General features: G+C 34.6%; 1 protein-coding gene across 1 annotated transcript in view; it reads left to right on the plus strand.

The window, feature by feature from the left end:
* The window catches only part of CPLANE1 (ciliogenesis and planar polarity effector 1), a 160,689-nt gene that overhangs the window by 115,169 nt on the left and 36,199 nt on the right, over window positions 1-9,321 (plus strand). The window contains exons 43-44 of the mRNA XM_037745599.1: window positions 3,019-3,106; window positions 7,624-7,788. Coding sequence (XP_037601527.1) covers window positions 3,019-3,106; window positions 7,624-7,788 — 253 coding nt within the window. The remainder of the gene's footprint in view (window positions 1-3,018; window positions 3,107-7,623; window positions 7,789-9,321) is intronic.

Consider the following 9,321-nt stretch of genomic DNA (forward strand, 5'->3'; position numbering starts at 1 on the left):
ATTATCTGTAGGAGGATGTTTTGAGTCACACAGCAGTGACAGAGCTGACAGGGTCTACCACCACCTGCTGGCAGCTTCCAATGATTTCTATAGGAGAATGCTTCAAGTCAGTACACAGCAACAGAGCTGACAGGGTTCACAGCCACCAAGACGCGATTATACCGGAGGGGTTTTAAGCCCTCGGACGTTTGTGGGATTGCCGGTCTGAGGGCAGCCTTCCACAATAACTGGATGCAAGGTACTACAACTCCTTCATCAGTAGGAGTGGCTCTTGCTCCAAGCCTGCCATACAGCGGGTATCTTTACGATACTGAACACTGCCACCTGGGCCATGGATTCTTGTCCTGATATAACTGTTTTTCCCTGAAATCATACTGTGCACCATTTCTGCTCTAGATATTCCTCCGACTGTAAGCTGCTTATTCCTGAATTCATACTCTGTACCGTGTCTGCTCTAGGCATTCCTCCAACTATGAGCTAAGATATATATAGGGAAATAACTGAGTGGTAAGATATTCTTCAGGCACTAATTCTACAAACTAATACATGATTATATGTAAAGGATTATGTAAAAGGAAATAACTGAGTAGTAACACTATAAACTAAAATATTCTTCAGGCACTAATTGTGCTGGGAATCTGCTTAGCTCTCCTTCCTCGGTGCCTAGATGCGGGGGTTACCCACAATTAAGCATTTGGACTGCTTTTGCATGTCAAGATCACTCAGATGCTTTTTAAAAGTATACATTCTATCGCTGCTGAATCTGTTGGGGAGGTGGAGGTGGCTTGGTATTTTTAAAAGGCTCCCAAAAATTCTGATAGGGCTTCTCTCTCAAGCCTTTTAAGATTTGAAGGTAGGGACAATGTCTTTTGCTACACATGTCTTTTGTAGCTACACATGACATGTACACATATCATTTGCTACACAATGTCTTTTGCTACACATGGCAGGCATTTAATAAATATTTGCTTAATGGTTGTCTTTGCTGTCTTTGTTTTGACTCTGGCAGTAATAAAATCACACTTATATACTAAAGATTCACCACTAGAACAGTTATGTATAATTGTGGTACAAAGTTGGGAGACAATTTCAAAGGAAGGGTTCCAGAAGTGTTTGCTTGAAGTCCCTAAGTAGTCCCTTCTTATTTGCAGTTTTATTTTCTGAGGTTTCTGTTACCCTCTGTATAATATAAGAAGATATTTTAAGAGACAGAAACCACATTCACATAACTTTGATTACAGTATATTGTTAAAATTGTTAGCTATTGTTAATCTCTTATTGTGCCTATTGATAAATTAAGCTTTATCATAGGTATGTATGCATAGCATAAAAATATATAGTCAGCCCTCCATATCCATGGGTTCTGCATCTGACAGTTCAACCAAGTGTGGATTGAAAATATTTTAAGAAAGCAAAAAAGGATGGTTGTATCTGTACTGAACATGTACAGATCTTTTTTTCTTGTCATTATTCCTAAACAATATGTCATAACTCCTAAACAATATGTCGTAACTCCTAAACAATATGTCATAACAACTATTAATATTTAACATTTACGTTGTATTAGATATTATAATCTAGAGATTATTTGAAGTATATGGGAGAATGTGTATAGGTTATATATAAATACTGCACCATTTTATATAAGGGACTTGAGTGTCTATGGATTTTGGTTTCTGTGGTGGTCCTGGAGCCAATCCCCTGTGGATACTGAGGGACAGCTATATATAAGGTTTGGTACTACCCATCACATCAGGTATTCACTGGGGGTCTTGCAACATATCCCCCAGGGAAAAAGAGGGTATTTAGTCTTCTAAAATGACTACTTTGAAGGAAATAACACTAATCGTGGTATGTGTGTGTGTGTATATATATACAGTTTGTATATTTACTTATTTATTTATATATTTCATTTTTGAGATGGAATCTCAGTCTCTCATCCAGGCTGGAGTGCAGTGGTGTGATCTCAACTCACTGCAACCGCTGCCTCCTGGGTTGAAGTAATTCTGCCTTAGCCTCCCGAGTAGCTGGGATTACAGATACCTGCCACCATGCCTGCCTAATTTTTTAATTTTTAATAGAGACAGGGTTTTGCCATGTTGGCTAGGCTGGTCTCAAACTGACCTCAAGTGATCTGCCTGCTTCACCATCCCAAAGTGCTAGGATTACAGGTGTGAGCCACTGGGCCCAACAAGTTTGGTATATTTTTTAAAAATGCTCTTACATTATTGTAATGTACACATAAATACAAACATCTTCATTTGCCTAAGTTAAGAAAGCAGCTTGTAGGCCTGGAAGAGGCCCAGGGATACTCTGGGCAGACACTGAGTAGTAAGTAGTCTTGAAGAACTGGTTTGACTATGTTATGCCACTAAAACAGTCATTGAATCTCTCTGGGCTTTGTTCTCTCATCTTTAATATGAGTTTGTCCAGATGGTAATTCAGATTCTTCATCACACCTGTAATCCCAGCACTTTGGGAGGCCGAGGCAGGCGAATCACGAGGTCAGGAGATGGAGACCATCCTGGCTAACACAGTGAAACCACGTATCTACTAAAAATACAAAGAATTAGCTGGGCATGGTGGCATGAGCCTGTAGTCCCAGCTACTCAGGTGGCTGAGGCAGGAGAATCACTTGAACCCAGGAGGCGGAGGTTGCAGTGAGCTAAGATCACACCACAGCATTCCAGCCTGGGTGACAGAGCGAGAGGTTCTTCTTCATTCTAAAATTTTATTTTATAAAATTATAAAAATTATAAAATTATAAAATTTATCATTATAAAATGAAATTTTATTTCATTTTTCCCGAGGTTCTTAAAGGTTATAACTCAGTTAAGCTACAGTTAAGTAAAAATTCCCTCTGCTTTATTGATCCCTACCATTTAGCTTATATTGGATTTAATCCCATTTCTTTCACTTTTGCATTAGTGCAAATGTTTAAAACTTACATAAAATTGTTTGATGTTTTGAAATTTTCAAAGTATTACCATTGTTTTGTTGTGTGCTTTTTTCCTACAGATTGGACCAGTGGATCACACTGAATTCTCTTCTGGCCCTGAATTCAAAAAAACATTAGCTTCAAAAACCATTAGCATTTCTGACAAAGGTTTGTGGGAGCTGACAGAGGCTGGCCGAAGTCTTGCTTTGGTTGACCTGAAAAAATAGGCATTGCTTTGTGGAGTGCTAGAAGTAGGAATAGTTTTCCTATGTGATCTTAAGTCATCAGCTTCCCAGTTTTTAGATTAGGATTATTTTTTTGTAATGTGATTAGCTCCCACCTCAAGACCTTTTTGTTTGTTTGCTTTTTGTTGTTGTTGTTGAGAAGACAATAACCTCCTCTGGATTTTATGCCAGGATGGGGCAAGTGTGGCCTGGAGCACAGTTTTGGTGCATTCCAAACCATTTGCCTTATTGTGCTGAGGATTGCACAGAGCTTTGTGCTGAGGTTGCTGTTTGTCTGTGATCATCAGCTGAGCTGAAATTTAAGGTTCTGGTAAAATGGCCAGGCAGTGGTAAGGTATTAAGTTTTTTCATTTCTTATTGAAACAATGAAATTAGAGCAGTTGATTTTACTTTCTACTGTGTCTGTAGTAGTTTATACCTGCATTCTTTTTCTCATTCAGTCTTGTCAGTTTAGACTTTTCAAAAGCCAGTCTTTGGTAATTCTCTTTATTGTTTCTCAGTTTTCTTTTTCATTAATCTTTATTATTTCTTCTATTTTGGGGGATTTTTTGGCTTTTTTCTAACTTTGTTTTTTCTTATTTTTCAATATATGCAGTTGAGGCTGAACATGTTCCTACATGAACCTAAACAAGAGTGTTGATACTCATTCATCATCATTTGGTGTTGTGCAGGTCTGCATAGTTTGTAGTTCATAGTTCACATTATGATTTCTTTAGCTTGTAAAAGGAGTTTTTAGGTTCTAAATATTGAGTTTGGACTATGTTTTTGTGATTGATTTCCATTTTCATTGTATTTTGATTAGCTGGTGTGTACGATGGTATCATTTCTTAGATATTTGTTAAAATATCCCTTGTGGCTGAGGATATATGGTCGGTTTTTATATATGTTCCACATTTATTTGAAGAGAACAAGCATTTTCTGTTGGTTGTATGTAGTGTATGTATATATATCTCCCTTTAGTCAAGCTTCTAAATTGTATTGTCCAGATTCTATATATTTTTTCTGATTTGTTAGCTTGATCCATTCATTTCTCAGAAGGTTGCATTAAAAATTACCCGTAATGATTGTGGAATTATTTCTTCTTGTAAATCTGTTACATTCATCTTAAGGCTATAAGGTGAATATAGTTCAGAACTGTTATATTTCTTGTTGGATTTTGTCTCTTTTGTCATTAAGTAATAACCCCAGTAATTCTTTTTGACTTGTAGTCAATTTTGTTTAACATGAATATTATTACCCCTGTGTTCTGGTATGTCTTTTTTGATAATGTTTTGTTTTTTGAAATTTTATGTTAAATTTCGACTCTATTTTAATAGACGACAGAATCATTCAATTAACCTTCATATACTCAACAAAAAACTCTTAATCATTATTAACTCATGGCCAATCCCTTTTTTACGTATACACCCACCCACTCTTCCCACCTTTTTCTTGATTATTTTGAAGCAAAACCCAGACAGCACATTATTTTATGTGTAAATATTTTATATGTATCTCTAAAAGATCAGGTCCATTTTTAAAACATAAGCATAATAATATTGACATTCTTTAAAAAATTTTAAATATATTTGCATATCTAATTAGGGTTCAGATGTTGCCAGTTGCTCATTTTAAAAAATAGTTTTGTAATGATTACAGTTGGAACCCAGGTAAGATCTATATGTGGCCATTGGTTGATGGCTTGTAAGTCTCTTAACTTCCGGGTTCCTTCTCTCCTTTTTCTTCCTTCAAGTTTTCTTTGTTGAAGAAACAAGATATTCATCCCAAAGTGTTTTTCAGAATCTGGGTTTTGCTAATTGAATCTCTGTGATGCCATTTAATATGTTGCTTTCTCCTCTGTATTTCTTGTAAATTAGATATCATCCTTTACTTTCAAGCTGTTTGATTATGTTGTAGTTGTGTCCAGCATGTAACTAGATTTCACTCCTTTAAATAATTAGGCAATCTTTTTTAACCAGCAAGTATAATCAGTGTACATTTATTTACTGATATATTTGTGCTTATTTCTAATATCTTATTTCATGTTTCTTTTTGGTCATGTTTTTTTCCTTTTTGTCCCTCTTTTTGGCCTTTTATTGGATTGAGTTTTCTATATTCTCTCTTTCCTATTGTATTGGTTCAGAAATTATACATTTGATTTTTAATCCTTTAATGGTTACTCTTAAATTTTTAACATTCATAGTTGAGTTAAAATTTAAGATGAAGTTGGGCATGGTTGTGTGTACTTGTAGTCCCAGCTACCTGGGAGGCTGAGGTGGGAGGATCACTTCAGCCCAGAATTCAAGGTTGTAGTATGTTATTATTATGCCTGTGAATAGACACTGCACTCCAGCCTGGGAAACATAGTGAGACACCGTCTCCTAAAAATTTTTTTTCTTTTTAAATTAAGGTGAATATATCTACCTCCCAAACAATATAGGGACTTTAGACCTTTTTAGCACTGATTCGTGTCCTCCATCTTCTCTGATAACTGTTTTCTAATATTTTAGATCTACTCCGTTTTTAACCCTTGCATTTAGTTTCCCTTGTCTTTTATTTTTATTAGTCAGTGCTTAGTTAGGATTTCTCAACGTTTGTCATTCTCTTTGCCCACAATTAATTCATTTTAAAATTTCTAATTTCTAATTACATTTTAAAATATAAATATATATGCAACAAACGTATAAAACCAAGACAACTTTCATGACACCTCTTATTGCCTGAGATGAACTCTGCTCTTTTCTCTTCTCTGCTATTGTTGCCAACAGTTGCTTCTTTAAGGATTTGGTTTCATTCTTCCTTCCTTTCTTTATTATTTCTTTCCTTTAGAGTCTGTGAGTGGTAACTTCTCTCAGTTTTTGAAAATAGATTTAATTTTACTCTAATTCCTGAGCGATATCTTATAGCTGAATGCAGACTTCTAGGATGATTATTAATGTTATGTTAGCATTAAAAGATATTATTCCATTATTTTCTGATATCTCTAATTGCTGAGTTTACACTACCTATGAGTTATAGTCTGACTCCTGTTCTTTTATCTCTGATTGCCTAATTTTGCTTTTTTCATATAATGATTCTATGTGTGTATTTCTTTTTATTTACCTTCTATTGGAGTAGGAATGATTCTTTAGTTTTAACTTTGGGGACTTTTCAACCCATAATCTTTTGAAGTACTGCTACCTCCCCATTGTTTCTTTTCTATCTTCTAAAATACCTATTAGAGTATGTTGGACCTTCTCACTCTGTTCCTTGTCTCTTTTAACCTCTCCTGCATAATTTCCTCCCTCTATCAGTGGTGCACTCAGGATGATTTCCTCAGATCTGTCTTCTAGTTTACTAATTCTCTTTTTTGCCATGTCTTTGCTGTTTCAGCTGTTCATTATGATTTTAATTTTGGTGGCTACATTTAATATCTAGAAGTTGTATTTATTTCTTTTTCAAATATATCTGCTCTTTTAATGTCCTGTCCTGTTCTTTTATTACTGTTCCTTTGCTTTATCTGTTTAATAATTTTAGTCATGTTTTATGACTAACCCTTTCTGATTGTTATATTTCATATGTGCACATTATCAATTGTTGAATATGCATACGGACTCTCTTTCATAGTTGGTTGTTCCTTTGTGTGATTTGTAATTTTTTATCATAGGCTGGCTTATCGTTAGTGGAAGTTCTGCTAGATTATATGTATTTGTCTTTGGAGTAGTTTTGCATTTTCTTTTTGCTATCATTGAAGTAGAAAAAAATTGGAACAAATTTTAGTATACATTTCTTCACTTGGGGTTGCTGTACTATCTTGATGGTAGAAATTCAGACTCTGTTCATGCTTGTGGCAAGCCAGGGGACTTTGATTTCTAAGTTGACTTTTATTTTTCTCTTAGCTGCTGTCCATGCAGATAGGAAACTTATTTGCTATTTCATTAGGGGAGAGATTTTCTTATCCCTGTTTTATGGACAAAGCTGTCCTTCAGTACTCTAAGGTATAAGAAGGTAGTTCAGTTTTTCCCTCATTGCACCACATCTCCTATTCCTCATAGTAGACTATCCCAGCCTCGTTGCCTATGTACTGCTTCAGCTTTGAGTTCCTTTTTCTTTTCTGGCATCGGGGAATTTCTCTGTTTAGAAGGACTGGTTGTGTATTAACCTTTTTTTTTTTTTTTTTTTTTTTTTTTTTTTTTTTTTTTATTTCTTTGTTTTTATGGAAGGGCCTGTCCACTTTAGCTCAGTCTGCCATATTTAATGAAGTTGATAATAAATTTTATTGTTTGTTTATGGCAGAAGAACTTTAACTTTAAATTTTTAATTAAATTAATTCATTATTCAGTAGTAAGCTATTAGCGTAATACGTGGCAAACTTCTAATATCTGTGTTGCCCATTGGAAATATTGGCAGTTGCTGTCTTTTCCATGTGATCTTTTTTTTTCTCTACTATTTTCTTTTAATTGTTATATGTAATCTGATTAGTGCATTTGTTGACTCATATGGATGAAGAAGATCAAAGTGACAAAAAGGAGACTTCAGAACCCGAATTCTCAATAACGGAAAATCATTCTGGTCAAAAAACCCATGTGTTTTCTACTGCTGATTCAGCTGTCAGCCTTTCCAGTGACCAGAATACTACTTCTCCTGGTATTGTTCTTTATTTTTTCATTTGCACATACTCTTATTTTCCATTATAATGTTACTGAATGTGATTTACTGGGAATACAGTTATGAAAGGTTTGTGAAGTCATTTTGTAATATTTATTTTAGGGGGAAGGAAAGTTAAAACTTTTGCTATTCTCATGGAGAACTATAATATCTTGTCACCTTCATAAGACATACTGCAATCATGTATCATTTCTTGGTGTAACTTATTAATATGAAATATATAGCAACTGGAATTACTATAGTAGTTGATTTTTACAAAAATTGAGAAATTAAAACTCTTCCAACTATAAGAACTTCGAATTTTAATTTGAAAACAAAATAGTAGCTATCATTTATTGAGCCTCCACAATGTGCCAAACACTGTTTTATATGCATAGACTGTGGTTTAAGCCTGACCTACGAGGTGTAGACACTATTATTATCCCCATTTTACAGTTGAGGAAATTGAGATTTAAAAGGATTTAGTGCCACTTTTTGTTTCATTTCATTTGGAGGTGGCAATTAAAACTGCTATTCTTTAGTCCTAATGAATACATTTTGTCATATGAATAGTAGGACATAGTAAATATATCAGTTCAATCATTGATAGTGGCTTGGAAATATTTTTTTTTAGTTTTGCTCTCAGATATTGATGGTAAATTAAAATGATTTTATTGAGTTTTTAGTATTTGTTTGATTACTATTATATATTTTTTTTGTTTTGCTCTCAGATATTGATGGTAAATTAAAATGATTTTATTGAGTGTTTAGTATTTGTTTGATTACCATTATTAAAGTAATATAAACAGTAAAAATGCTATTTTAAGTGGCATTACTGTTACTTAAAAGAAAAGCTATTAAGAAGCTGACTTTAAATCTTGCAGTTATTTTCTTAGTCCTTTGTAGATGCCATGTGTGTTTTAGTCATCAGCATATGGGCATAATAATTTCCACTTCACAGAGTTGTAAAGACTGAGTATCATATATAAAGCATCTGAGAATCTGTTTTATTTTCTTGGTCACTGATAGCTTTCTTCTTCCCTTCTATGGGGGAGGATTGACAAATGAGGTTAAACAGGACTCATGGCTAGGTTATAGAGGGTTCCAATTATATCTGAGAAGTTTGCACTTCATTTTATACTTGGGAATCATTGGAGAATTCTGAGCAGAGAAGTAAAATGAGGAAGTTTTGAGGAAAAATAGAATGGAGGCATAGATCATTGAGGAGGCTACTAAAATCTGACCTGGGAAATAATGAGGGTCTGGCTAGTCTTGTGGGGAAGAAAAAGAAGAAACAAGGCATTTTGAATTAGTAACTGATGGTACTCAGTGGCTAGGTGGGTAAAAGAGGAGGAGGGGGGGAAATGGTTGTTTAGTGTTGCCAGAGTCTAGGGCAAAGATATAACTAAGTCTGATGTCAAATTCTAAACTCCAATCTTTTGGCTTCCCTGGGCCACTGTGGAAGAAGAAGAAGAATTGTCTTGGGCCACACATAAAATACACTAACAATAGCTGATGAACTGAAAAGGAAAA

This window comes from Cebus imitator, unplaced genomic scaffold (assembly GCF_001604975.1).
Source record: "Cebus imitator isolate Cc_AM_T3 unplaced genomic scaffold, Cebus_imitator-1.0 Scaffold205, whole genome shotgun sequence".
Lineage (NCBI taxonomy): Eukaryota > Metazoa > Chordata > Mammalia > Primates > Cebidae > Cebus > Cebus imitator.